General features: G+C 47.1%; 1 protein-coding gene across 5 annotated transcripts in view; it reads left to right on the top strand.

Annotated features, from left to right (window-relative positions):
- The window catches only part of LOC118207243, a 32,511-nt gene that overhangs the window by 2,631 nt on the left and 15,549 nt on the right, over positions 1-14,331 (top strand). For 2 of the 5 annotated variants that reach the window (XM_035380617.1, XM_035380621.1), the window contains exon 2: positions 2,572-13,346. In XM_035380617.1, coding sequence (XP_035236508.1) covers positions 2,586-13,346 — 10,761 coding nt within the window. In that variant the 5' untranslated portion in view covers positions 2,572-2,585. The remainder of the gene's footprint in view (positions 1-2,571; positions 13,347-14,331) is intronic. The other 3 variants (XM_035380619.1, XM_035380620.1, XM_035380618.1) reach the window with 3 other exon arrangements.

Below are 14,331 nucleotides of genomic sequence, written 5' to 3'. Positions count from 1 at the left end.
AGTGTATATACATGTGTAGGTACTTGTCTGCATCAAGTGCAGTATAGGTCAAAGCAATGCACTGCATAGAACCACAGACATGCAGACAAGATGCATTTCAGGGAAACTAATGTGGCGCAATTTTATTGATGCTATGTGACGAATAGTAGTGGATATTTCTTAGATCACCGGAGCGGTGTCGTCAAGCTGAGCTGAATGCTTTACATCACAGGCGACGGCCCTGTTGGGCAAACTGAGGCAGCTCCGCAGAACTAAAGGAGAACCCTGCAGCCCTCTGCCCGCTGCAGTCAGGGTGCAGACAAGCCCGTCTACCGCATTAAAACTCCTCTTCATGAATCTTAAAGCAATTTAACACCCAGAGGTTCGGCACAGAGGTGTGAAACTTCCAGGCTCAGTGTGGGTCTCAGCTGCACGTGGCCAGATTGCGCGTGCCAGTCACCGTCAGCACCGTTTCATTGGTCGTTTACAGCAGGTGCTCAAACGCCTTTAACAGCGGTTTCTTTTCAAAGCGTCCCCGGAATGTTCCATGCGCTTGAACTGGGGGTGATTCCCGAATCATTACCATCGTTTGGTGAGAGCTGGGTTACACAACATCCAGCGGGATTTCCCCTTGCAGCAGAGTGGGAGGGGATTCTGCAGTGGAAGGGACTTCCAGCATCCAGTGGGATTTCTCCTTGCAGCAGAGTGGGAGGGGATTCTGCATTGGAAGGGGCTTCCAGCATCCAGTGGGATTTCTCCTCGCAGCAGAGTGGGAGGGGATTCTGCAGTGGAAGGGGCTTCCAGCATCCAGTGGGATTTCCCCTTGCAGCAGAGTGGGAGGGGATTCTGCAGTAGAGTGAGAGGGGCTTCCAGCATCCAGTGGGATTTCTCCTCGCAGCAGAGTGGGAGGGGATTCTGCAGTGGAAGGGGCTTCCAGCATCCAGTGGGATTTCCCCTTGCAGCAGAGTGGGAGGGAATTCTGCAGTAGAGTGGGAGGGGCTTCCAGCATCCAGTGGGATTTCTCCTCGCAGCAGAGTGGGAGGGGATTCTGCAGTGGAAGGGGCTTCCAGCCTCCAGTGGGATTTCCCCTTGCAGCAGAGTGGGAGGGGATTCTGCAGTAGAGTGGGAGGGGCTTCCAGCATCCAGTGGGATTTTTCCTCGCAGCAGAGTGGGAGGGGCTTTTGCAGTGGCACGGGCATTTGTGCAGATAATAGGATCACATTATTGGAAATACTGATGCACCACAGAGAGCGAGTAATCTAATGAAGTATTCTCACAACTTTAAGAGGAACACACAATTGCAAACTCATGATGTTCTAACATCATAGAACATCAGGACGCCTAGCACCTCCCCCTCTTCGCACCTGCACTTCCAGAACACGTCTCCTGTCTGTTCTGGCCCCACGATGGTGGAATGACCTCCCTGTGGAGGTCAGAACAGCTGAGACTGTGACCCATTTCAAACGACGACTGAAGACCCACCTCTTCAGGCTGCACCTCTCCCCATCCCTCCCTTCCCCCCCTGTAAATGACTAAACTTAGGGGTGTAACTAGGCAGCTGTTTAATAGGTGACTTAGTTGATGCGCCAGTCTTAACGACTACTTGTATTTTTATTTATTTTTATTTTTCCATAGATTGCGTTGTTGCCGTTCTCGTTGTTAGTGTTAATCAGTTTAACCACCAGGGTCCAAGTTGAACTATGCGGTTGTTCCCTGTACTTGGACCGGTACTTCTCTCTAGGGGTTTCGTCATACTTGTTCCTGGTTATGGTTATACACTTTGTTGTACGTCGCTCTGGATAAGAGCGTCTGCCAAATGCCTGTAATGTAATGTAATGTAATGTAATCATAAGGTCCAATGAATTTAAAAGGCAATTTTCCTGTGACCACCATTATAATACTTCTCTAAGTATCTAAAATATCCTACATTGCACACAAAAGCTGTCTGGGAAACTCATATGTGTGATCACCATTAACAAACAGGGATCAGCTCACATCAACACAAATTACACAAACACAGGGATCGGCTCACATCAATACAAATTACACAAACACAGAGACCAGCTCACATCAACACATATTACACAAACACAGAGATCACCTCACATCAACACCAATAACACAAACACCGAGATCAGCTCACATTACACAAATTACACAAACACAGACATCTGCTCACATCAACATCAATGACACCAACACAGAGATCAGCTCTCATTACACAAATAACATAAACACAGAGATCAGCTCAAATCAACACAAATTACACAAACACAGAGATCAGCTCACATCAACACCAATAACACAAACACAGAGATCAACTCACATCAACAGCAATTGCACAAACAGAGATCAGCTCACATTACACTAATAACACAAACACAGAGATCAGCTCATATCAACACCAATAACACAAACACAGAGATCAGCTCACAGAAATGTGAGATTATTCAGAAATGTGAGCTGAATATTTCATATTCATTAAGGATGTAGCTGAATCAGGCCAGCACAGGTAAATATGTCACTTTCTGTATCCTTTTTTGTAACATATACTAACTGTAATACTAACTGATAGATTTTGTCTCTCTGCAGAAAGTCTTTTGAATATGTCTGAAAAGAGACCAGGAAAAGGCCGGAGGATGGGGTCTTCACGTAAACAGACCAGGGGTAACAGAATACAGAGAGAGGAAGGGAAACCAGAGGGCATTGAGGGGCTGGTGGAGGAGGACGGCTTGACATATACTGGAGTGAAAGAAGGGGGAGGGGCAGATGAAGCCACTCCCCACAAACCAGCCAAGCACGAATCAAAACTCTTATTGCCATCCATGGAGATCGACCCATCACATGAATCTTCCACCTCTGCCCATCTCCAGCAGTCAGACAGCCTAGTCCAAACAAGTGTCGAACCAGCTCTCATGACTGAAGCCAAAGATCTGGTGCATTATGAAGAGCCTGTAGGCTCATCTATAAATGACATTCAGCAGTCACAAACACAGATGGAATGTCGAACAGAATTTAAGAGTCCAGTTGCCCTAACTCACCTATATGAGTCAGAAAAGATTGTGTCTACTAAGGGACATGAAAATCCAATCTGTAGTCGAAACCCAGAATCTGAAAACACCCTACCTCTTGAATCAGTTGAGAAATCAAGAGTAAACGTAAACTCAAGTCCAGAAGAAGCATCTGAAAACACAGGAGAATGTCTGCGTGTGGATGAAGTTCAGGACACATCTGTCCCAATCCCTGACAGAAGAGAAAAGAGAAGGAAGATGGGTTCCACTCGCAAAAGCTCCCGCAGGGCTGAGGTACAGACAGAGACAGGTGAGGAAGAAGATGTCATCACGGGGCAGGAGAGAGAGGAAGGAAAAGACTCATCACTGGTGGAAGAAGAGTTAGGCTCTGAGATAACAGCAACATCTGGAGAAATACAAACTGAAAAACAGGATGAAAAAAGGATCCATCAAAACACAGATCAAGACAAGGAAAATGAGAGACAGGTGGGAGACAGAAAAACTTCAGGCATTTCCACTCGCCCCCCTGAGATATCAGATGATTCTGAACAAGCTGAACATTCGACCTTTTCAGTGGAGAAGGAGAGGGAGGACAAGGAGGAAAGCAATGAAGAAAGGGAGATAGAACAAGTTGGAACATATCACACACCTGACATCTCAGATTATTCTGACCAAGCAGAGCATTCCACATTTGTAAACGAGGAGTTACATACAGACACACCGCTGACCTTTGGGAGAACAGAGGGTGTGGGGCAAAGTGAAGCAGAAAGTACAAAGCATGAGAATATGTTTGAAGACACTGTCATTTTGGACCAACTGAACCAATCAGAGGACAGTCTGCTCACAGAAAAGGATTCAGTGCTCAGTGTAATGCTGACTGACACCCAGCAGAGGAGTCCGGAATTGGAAGACCACAGTCAACAGAGTGAGGAGGGAGAGACGAGGAATGTAGAAGAGAATTCTCCTGGTGAAGACAGTAAGGGAGATGTGCTCTTTACTCTGGCAGAGGAGAGTGGGAATGAGAAAATCAAAGAGAATAAGGAGAAAGAGGAAGAGAGGAACTCTGAAAACGGTCAGACTGTTATCGGTGATGGTCAGTCCCCTACATTACTGGAGCAAAATCAGGACTTTACCACTGCTGAACAAGAGCAGACTGTGAAGCTGCAAGACACACAGCTGCCCTTAGTGGTGGAGAACATACCATTCAGTGGTGAAGGTGAAATCAATGTACAGGAAGGAGAAGGGCACCAAGGAGAAAGTATTGAGAGGGGCATACAACCAGATGCAAAAGACAGACCTGCAGACACCATGGAGTATGAGGACACCACTCTGGCCCAGGAGACAGCTCTTCCAGTCCCTGCCAGAAGAGAAAGGAGAAGGAAGATGGGGTCCACTCGTAAAAGCTCCCGCAGGGCTGAGGTGCAGACAGACAGAGGTGAGGAAGAAGATGTTGTCATGGGGCAGGAGAGAGAGGAAGGAGAAGAGTCATCACTGGTGGAAGAAGAGTTAGGCTCTGAGATAACAGCAACAACCGGAGAAATACAAACTGAGAAACAGGACGAAAAAAGGATCCATCTCATCGCAGATGAAGAGAAGGAAATGGAGTACCAGGTAGGAGACAGAGAAAGTTCTGGGATTTCTGCTCATACACCAGAGCCCTCAGAGTTTTCTGAACAAGCTGAACATTCTACCTTTTCAGTGGAGAAGGAGAGGGAAGACAAGGAGGAAAGCAATGAAGAAAGGGAGATGGAACAAGTTGGAACATATCACACACCTGACATCTCAGATTATTCTGACCAAGCAGAGCATTCCACATTTGTAAACGAGGAGTTACATACAGACACACCGCTGACCTTTGGGAGAACAGAGGGTGTGGGGCAAAGTGAAGCAGAAAGTACAAAGCATGAGAATATGTTTGAAGACACTGTCATTTTGGACCAACTGAACCAATCAGAGGACAGTCGGCTCACAGAAAAAGATTCAGCGCTCAGTGTAATGCTGACTGACACCCAGCAGAGGAGTCCGGAATTGGAAGACCACAGTCAACAGAGTGAGGAGGGAGAGACGAGGAATGTAGAAGAGAATTCTCCTGGTGAAGACAGTAAGGGAGATGTGCTCTTTACTCTGGCAGAGGAGAGTGGGAATGAGAAAATCAAAGAGAATAAGGAGAAAGAGGAAGAGAGGAACTCTGAAAACGGTCAAACTGTTATCAGTGATGGTCAGTCCCCTACATTACTGGAGCAAAATCAGGACTTTACCACTGCTGAACAAGAGCAGACTGTGAAGCTGCAAGACACACAGCTGCCCTTAGTGGTGGAGAACATACCTTTCAGTGGTGAAGGTGAAATCAATGTACAGGAAGGAGAAGGGCACCAAGGAGAAAGTATTGAGAGGGGCATACAACCAGATGCAAAAGACAGACCTGCAGACACCATGGAGTATGAGGACACCACTCTGGCCCAGGAGACAGCTCTTCCAGTCCCTGCCAGAAGAGAAAGGAGAAGGAAGATGGGGTCCACTCGTAAAAGCTCCCGCAGGGCTGAGGTGCAGACAGACAGAGGTGAGGAAGAAGATGTTGTCATGGGGCAGGAGAGAGAGGAAGGAGAAGAGTCATCACTGGTGGAAGAAGAGTTAGGCTCTGAGATAACAGCAACAACCGGAGAAATACAAACTGAGAAACAGGACGAAAAAAGGATCCATCTCATCGCAGATGAAGAGAAGGAAATGGAGTACCAGGTAGGAGACAGAGAAAGTTCTGGGATTTCTGCTCATACACCAGAGCCCTCAGAGTTTTCTGAACAAGCTGAACATTCTACCTTTTCAGTGGAGAAGGAGAGGGAAGACAAGGAGGAAAGCAATGAAGAAAGGGAGATGGAACAAGTTGGAACATATCACACACCTGACATCTCAGATTATTCTGACCAAGCAGAGCATTCCACATTTGTAAACGAGGAGTTACATACAGACACACCGCTGACCTTTGGGAGAACAGAGGGTGTGGGGCAAAGTGAAGCAGAAAGTACAAAGCATGAGAATATGTTTGAAGACACTGTCATTTTGGACCAATTGAACCAATCAGAGGACAGTCTGCTCACAGAAAAGGATTCAGTGCTCAGTGTAATGCTGACTGACACCCAGCAGAGGAGTCCGGAATTGGAAGACCACAGTCAACAGAGTGAGGAGGGAGAGACGAGGAATGTAGAAGAGAATTCTCCTGGTGAAGACAGTAAGGGAGATGTGCTCTTTACTCTGGCAGAGGAGAGTGGGAATGAGAAAATCAAAGAGAATAAGGAGAAAGAGGAAGAGAGGAACTCTGAAAACGGTCAGACTGTTATCAGTGATGGTCAGTCCCCTACATTACTGGAGCAAAATCAGGACTTTACCACTGCTGAACAAGAGCAGACTGTGAAGCTGCAAGACACACAGCTGCCCTTAGTGGTGGAGAACATACCATTCAGTGGTGAAGGTGAAATCAATGTACAGGAAGGAGAAGGGCACCAAGGAGAAAGTATTGAGAGGGGCATACAACCAGATGCAAAAGACAGATCTGCAGACACCATGGAGTATGAGGACACCACTCTGGCCCAGGAGACAGCTCTTCCAGTCCCTGCCAGAAGAGAAAGGAGAAGGAAGATGGGGTCCACTCGTAAAAGCTCCCGCAGGTCTGAGGTGCAGACAGACAGAGGTGAGGAAGAAGATGTTGTCATGGGGCAGGAGAGAGAGGAAGGAGAAGAGTCATCACTGGTGGAAGAAGAGTTAGGCTCTGAGATAACAGCAACAACCGGAGAAATACAAACTGAGAAACAGGACGAAAAAAGGATCCATCTCATCGCAGATGAAGAGAAAGAAATGGAGTACCAGGTCGGAGACAGAGAAAGTTCTGGGATTTCTGCTCATACACCAGAGCCCTCAGAGTTTTCTGAACAAGCTGAACATTCTACCTTTTCAGTGGAGAAGGAGAGGGAAGACAAGGAGGAAAGCAATGAAGAAAGGGAGATGGAACAAGTGGGAACATATCACACACCTGACATCTCAGATTATTCTGACCAAGCAGAGCATTCCACATTTGTAAACGAGGAGTTACATACAGACACACCGCTGACCTTTGGGAGAACAGAGGGTGTGGGGCAAAGTGAAGCAGAAAGTACAAAGCATGAGAATACGTTTGAAGACACTGTCATTTTGGACCAACTGAACCAATCAGAGGACAGTCGGCTCACAGAAAAAGATTCAGCGCTCAGTGTAATGCTGACTGACACCCAGCAGAGGAGTCCGGAATTGGAAGACCACAGTCAACAGAGTGAGGAGGGAGAGACGAGGAATGTAGAAGAGAATTCTCCTGGTGAAGACAGTAAGGGAGATGTGCTCTTTACTCTGGCAGAGGAGAGTGGGAATGAGAAAATCAAAGAGAATAAGGAGAAAGAGGAAGAGAGGAACTCTGAAAACGGTCAAACTGTTATCAGTGATGGTCAGTCCCCTACATTACTGGAGCAAAATCAGGACTTTACCACTGCTGAACAAGAGCAGACTGTGAAGCTGCAAGACACGCAGCTGCCCTTAGTGGTGGAGAACATACCTTTCAGTGGTGAAGGTGAAATCAATGTACAGGAAGGAGAAGGGCACCAAGGAGAAAGTATTGAGAGGGGCATACAACCAGATGCAAAAGACAGACCTGCAGACACCATGGAGTATGAGGACACCACTCTGGCCCAGGAGACAGCTCTTCCAGTCCCTGCCAGAAGAGAAAGGAGAAGGAAGATGGGGTCCACTCGTAAAAGCTCCCGCAGGGCTGAGGTGCAGACAGACAGAGGTGAGGAAGAAGATGTCGTCATGGGGCAGGAGAGAGAGGAAGGAGAAGAGTCATCACTGGTGGAAGAAGAGTTAGGCTCAGAGACAGGTGCACCATCAGGAGAACTGCAAGCAGAAAAACAGAAAGAAAAGAGGATCCATCAAAACACAGATAAAGACAAGGAAAATGAGAGCCAGGTGGGAGACAGAAAAACTTCAGGCATTTCCACTCGCCCCCCTGAGATATCAGATGATTCTGAACAAGCTGAACATTCCACCTTTTCAGTGGAGAATGAGAGGGAGGACAAGGAGGAAAGCAATGAAGAAAGGGAGATGGAACAAGTTGGAACATATCACACACCTGACATCTCAGATTATTCTGACCAAGCAGAGCATTCCACATTTGTAAACGAGGAGTTACATACAGACACACCGCTGACCTTTGGGAGAACAGAGGGTGTGGGGCAAAGTGAAGCAGAAAGTACAAAGCATGAGAATATGTTTGAAGACACTGTCATTTTGGACCAACTGAACCAATCAGAGGGCAGCCTTTTCACAGAAAAAGATTCAGCCCTCAGTGTAATGCTGACTGACACTCAGCAGAGGAGTCCAGAATTGGAAGACCACAGTCAACAGAGTGAGGAGGGAGAGACGAGGAATGTAGAAGAGAATTCTCCTGGTGAAGACAGTAAGGGAGATGTGCTCTTTACTCTGGCAGAGGAGAGTGGGAATGAGAAAATCAAAGAGAATAAGGAGAAAGAGGAAGAGAGGAACTCTGAAAACGGTCAGACTGTTATCAGTGATGGTCAGTCCCCTACATTACTGGAGCAAAATCAGGACTTTACCACTGCTGAACAAGAACAGACTGCAAAGCTGCAAGACACACAGCTGCCCTTAGTGGTGGAGAATATACCTTTCAGTGGTGAAGGTGAAATCAATGTACAGGAAGGAGAAGGGCACCAAGGAGAAAGTGCTGAGACGGGCATACAACCAGATGCAAAAGACAGATCTGCCGACACCATGGAGTATGAGGACACCACTGCACCCCAGGAGACAGCTCTTCCAGTCCCTGCCAGAAGAGAAAGGAGAAGGAAGATGGGGTCCACTCGTAAAAGCTCCCGCAGGGCTGAGGTGCAGGCAGACAGAGGTGAGGAAGAAGATGTCGTCATGGGGCAGGAGAGAGAGGAAGGAGAAGAGTCATCACTGGTGGAAGAAGAGTTAGGCTCTGAGATAACAGCAACATCTGGAGAAATACAAACTGAGAAACAGGATGACAAAAGGATTCATCAAAACACAGATCAAGACAAGGAAAATGATGAGAGCCAGGTGGGAGACAGGAAAACTTCAGGCATTTCCACTTACCCCACTGAGGTATCAGATGAGAACATGCCTGTCAGATGTGAAGGTGAAATCAATGTACAGGAAGGAGAAGGGCACCAAGGAGAAAGTGTTGAGAGGGGCATACAACCAGATGCAAAAGATAGATCTGCAGAAACTATGGAGTATGAGGACACCACTCTGGCCCAGGAGACAGCTCTTCCAGTCCCTGCCAGAAGAGAAAGGAGAAGGAAGATGGGGTCTACTCGTAAAACCTCCCGCAGGGCTGAGGTGCAGGCAGACAGAGGTGAGGAAGAAGATGTCGTCATGGGGCAGGAGAGAGAGGAAGGAGAAGAGTCATCACTTTTAGAAGACGAGTTAGGCTCAGAGACAGGTGCACCATCAGGAGAACTGCAAGCAGAAAAACAGAAAGAAAAGAGGATCCATCTCATCGCAGATGAAGAGAAGGAAATGGAGTACCAGGTAGGAGACAGAGAAAGTTCTGGGATTTCTGCTCATACACCAGAGCCCTCAGAGTTTTCTGAACAAGCTGAACATTCTACCTTTTCAGTGGAGAACGAGAGGGAAGACAAAGAGGAGAGCAAAGAAGAAAGAGAGATGGAAAAATTTGGAACATATCACACACCTGACATCTCAGATTATTCTGACCAAGCAGAGCATTCCACATTTGTGAAGGAGGAATTACATACAGACACACCGCTGACCTTTGGGAGAACAGAGAACGTGGGGCAAAGTGAAGCAGAAAGTACAAAGCATGAGAATATGTTTGAAGACACTGTCATTTTGGACCAACTGAACCAATCAGAGGACAATCTGCTCACAGAAAAAGATTCAGCGCTCAGTGTAATGCTGACTGACGCTCAGCAGAGGAGTCCGGAATTGAAAGACTACAGTCAACAGAGTGAGGAGGGAGAGGTGAGGAATGTAGAAGAGAATTCTCTTGGTGAAGACAGTAAGGGAGATGTGCTCTTTACTCCGGGAGAGGAGAGTGGGAATGAGAAAATCAAAGAGAATAAGGAGAAAGAGGAAGAGAGGAACTCTGAAAACAGTCATATTGTTGTCAGTGATATCCATTCCCCTACATTACTGGAGCAAACCCAGAACTTTACCACTGCTGAGCAGGTACAGACTGTGAAGCTGCAAGACACACAGCTGCCCTTAGTGGTGGAGAACATTCCTGTCAGATGTGATGGTGAACTCAATGTACAGGAAGGAGAAGGGCACCAAGGAGAAAGTGTTGAGAGGCGCATACAACCAGATTCGAAAGACAGATCTGCAGACACCATGGAGTACAAGGACACCACCCTACCCCAGGAGACCGCTCTTCCAGTCCCTGCCAGAAGAGAAAGGAGAAGGAAGATGGGGTCCACTCGTAAAAGCTCCCGCAGGGCTGAGGTGCAGACAGAGAGAGGTGAGGAAGAAGATGTCGTCATGGGGCAGGAGAGAGAGGAAGGAGAAGAGTCATCACTGGTGGAAGAAGAGTTAGGCTCTGAGATAACAGCAACATCTGGAGAAATACAAACTGAGAAACAGGATGACAAAAGGATTCATCAAAACACAGATCAAGACAAGGAAAATGATGAGAGCCAGGTGGGAGACAGGAAAACTTCAGGCATTTCCACTTACTCCACTGAGGTATCAGATGAGAACATGCCTGTCAGATGTGAAGGTGAAATCAATGTACAGGAAGGAGAAGGGCACCAAGGAGAAAGTGTTGAGAGGGGCATACAACCAGATTCGAAAGACAGATCTGCAGACACCATGGAGTACAAGGACACCACCCTACCCCAGGAGACAGCTCTTCCAGTCCCTGCCAAAACAGAAAGGAGAAGGAAGTTGGGGTCCACTCGTAAAAGCACCCGCAGAGCTGAGGTGCAAACAGAAAAAGGTGAGGAAGAGGATGTCATGAGGAAAGAGAATTCATCACTGTTAGAAGACGAATTGGGCTTGGAGACAGCTGCACCATCAGGAGAACTGCAAGTAGAACAACAGAAGGAAAAGAGGATCCATCTCACAACAAATCAAGAGAAGGGAATGGAGTACCAGGTAGGAGACAGAGAAAGTTCTGGAATTTCCGCTCATACACCCGAGCCCTCAGAGGTTTCTCAACAAGCTGAACATTCCACCTTTTCAGTTGAGAAGGAGAGGGAGGACAAGGATGAGAGCAAAGAAGAAAGAGAGATGGAAAAATTTGGAACATATCACACACCTGACATTTTAGATTATTCTGACCAAGCAGAGCATTCCACATTTGTAAAGGAGAAGTTACATACAGACACACCGCTGACTTTTGGGAGAACAGAGAGTGTGGGGCAAAGTGAAGCAGAAGGTACAAAGCATGAAAATATATTTGAAGGCGCTGTCATTTTGTACCAACAGAACCAATCAGAGGATAGTCTACTCACAGCAAAAGATTCAGACTGCAAAGCTTCGCAGAATTTTGTTAGTGATAACTATTCACCTGCAATATTGGAGCAAATCCAGGACTTTACCACTGCTGAACAAGAGCAGACTGTGAAGCTGCAAGACACACAGCTGCCCTTAGTGGTGGAGAACATACCTTTCAGTGGTGAAGGTGAAATCAATGTACAGGAAGGAGAAGGGCACCAAGGAGAAAGAATTGAGAGGGGCATACAACCAGATGCAAAAGACAGACCTGCAGACACCTTGGAGTACGAGGACACCACCCTACCCCAGGAGACATCTCTTCCAGTCCCTGCCAGAAGAGAAAGGAGAAGGAAGATGGGGTCTACTCGTAAAAGCTCCCGCAGGGCTGAGGTGCAGGCAGACAGAGGTGAGGAAGAAGATGTCGTCATGGGGCAGGAGAGAGAGGAAGGAGAAGAGTCATCGCTGGTGGAAGAAGAGTTGGGCTCTGAGATAACAGCAACATCCAGAGAAATACAAACTGAGAAACAGGATGACAAAATTATTCATCAAAACACAGATCAAGACAAGGAAAATGATGAGAACCAGGTGGGAGACAGAAAAACTTCAGGCATTTCCACTTACCCCACTGAGGTATCAGATGAAAACATGCCTGTCAGATGTGAGGGTAAGATCAGTGTACAGGAAGAAGAAGGACACCAAGGACAAAGTGATAAAAGGGGAGCAGAAGCAATAGATAAATCTGCAGACATAATGATGTCCCAGAACACCTCCCTACCCCAGGACACATCTCTCCCTGTCCCTAACAGAAGAGAAAGGAGAAGGAAATTGGGGTCCACTCGTAAAAGCTCTCGCAGGGCTGAGGCGCAGACAGAGACAGGTGAGGAAGAGGATGTCATGGGGCAGGAGAGAGAGGAAGATAAAGAGTCATCACTGTTAGATAAGGGCTTGGGCTCTGAGATAGCTGCACCCTCAGACGAAATGCATGCAGAAAAACCGAAGGAAATGAATATCCATCAAGCCACTGAACATTCCACCTTTTCAGTGGAGAAGGAGAGGTCAAATAAGGAGGAGAGAGAAGAAAGGGAGATGGAACAAGTTGGAATGTATCACACACCTGATATCTCAAATTATTCTGCCCAAGTAGAACACTCCTTTGAAAAGGAATTAGCGTCAATTTCAAACACTCAGACAAACCTAGGCTGGGGAGAGAGTGTAGGGTTCAGTGTAACAGAAAGCACAAAGTATGAGAACTTGATTGAAGACACCAAATGGAGGAGTCATCCAGACCACACTCAACAGCTTTGCCAGCCAAAAAACGTTGTACATCATTCTGCAGATGAGCATGATTCTTCTGCTGTACCACACCGGAGGAGGAAGATGGGTTCAACTCGCAAAGGCCTCCTACGTTCAGCCAATCAAGGAGAGGGGGAACAATTAAGAGAACAGAGGGAGAAAACAGAGGGAGAGAAAGGTGAAATGGGAGAAATGTTAGAGGGAAATGATGTGAATGATACACATAAAGAAGAAAAAGGGATAGATAAGGATGAGGCATTGGAGAGAGAAATCATGAGTTCAGTTCAGTCACCTCCATTTTTAGAGCCTCCTGAAAGTTCTGCCGTTGCTGGAAAGCAGGATAAGGCAAGCCCAGGGGTGAAGAAGAAATTGGGCTCTAGACGCAAAGGCAGGAGCAGTGTATGGAAAGGGGATAGAGACCTGGGACAGGCTAATGAAATGGGGGTTGAAGAGGATAGCAAAGCCTCAGCAGTACTGCAGAGAATTCAGGAAGTCTTCCACCACTGGGACCCTGAAGAAAAGGGCTTCATCACATGGGACCACATGCAGGTACAGCTCCACACCTTTGGCACTTTGGTTTAGCTAATCAAGACACTGCTAATCTTTTCTCTAAGATTCAATCGGACACGCAGTGTTCACATTTTAAGCCTGCTAGTTATCAAATCTAATTTCAGTTTGTGTTTTCTGCTATTATATCATGGGGACATTTTAACATTGACAAGTAACTTACAGGTTCAATTCAATTTTTTGGTGCTTATCAGAAAGGACCAGTTCTCAAGGAATTTTGTAGACATTCTGGGGCCAGGCCCCCAAGAGCCAACTAAGGGTGACAATGGCAAGGAGAAACTCTTGAGGTCAGAGCAAGTTGTAGGAAACATTGGGTGGGTCCTGACTCAGGGGGGTGACCATCCACAGGTGTAAATAAAGTAGTGCTGGAGTCCATCCATACATTATCTATACCTGCTTAGGCTGGAGCCTATCCCAGCATGCACTTGACAAGAGGAATACACCCTGGACAGGTGGCCAATCATTCACTCACACCATACTATTTAGAGTCTCCAATTAGCTTACCCACCAGTTTGTGGACTGTGGGAGTACCCAGAGGAAACCCACTCGGACACGGGGAGAACATGCAAACTCCACACAGAAAGGCCCGGGCAGGAATTCAAACCCAAGCACCTCCTGCTGTGAGGCAGCATTACTGGCCACTGCGCCACCGCGCCGCCCTGGTGCTGGAGTATGGAGGGATCTGCGTTAAAGCAGCTGGCAATGTAGAGTCTGCAGGGAGGGCCATAGTTGAGGTAAAGTGGCAGTTAATGCAGTCGATTTGGCCAGAGTCAGATGCAGGGCGTAAAGTGGTAGTTAATGCAGTCGATTTGGCCAGAGTCAGATGCAGGGCGTAAAGTGGTAGTTAATGCAGTCGATTTGGCCAGAGTCAGATGCAGGGCGTAAAGTGGTAGTTAATGCAGTCGATTTGGCCAGAGTCAGATGCAGGGCATAAAGTGGTAGTTAATGCAGTCGATTTGGCCAGAGT

Source organism: Anguilla anguilla, chromosome 11 (genome assembly GCF_013347855.1).
Source record: "Anguilla anguilla isolate fAngAng1 chromosome 11, fAngAng1.pri, whole genome shotgun sequence".
In the NCBI taxonomy this organism is placed as follows: Eukaryota; Metazoa; Chordata; class Actinopteri; order Anguilliformes; family Anguillidae; genus Anguilla; species Anguilla anguilla.
This window is presented reverse-complemented; position numbering and strand designations above follow the sequence as displayed.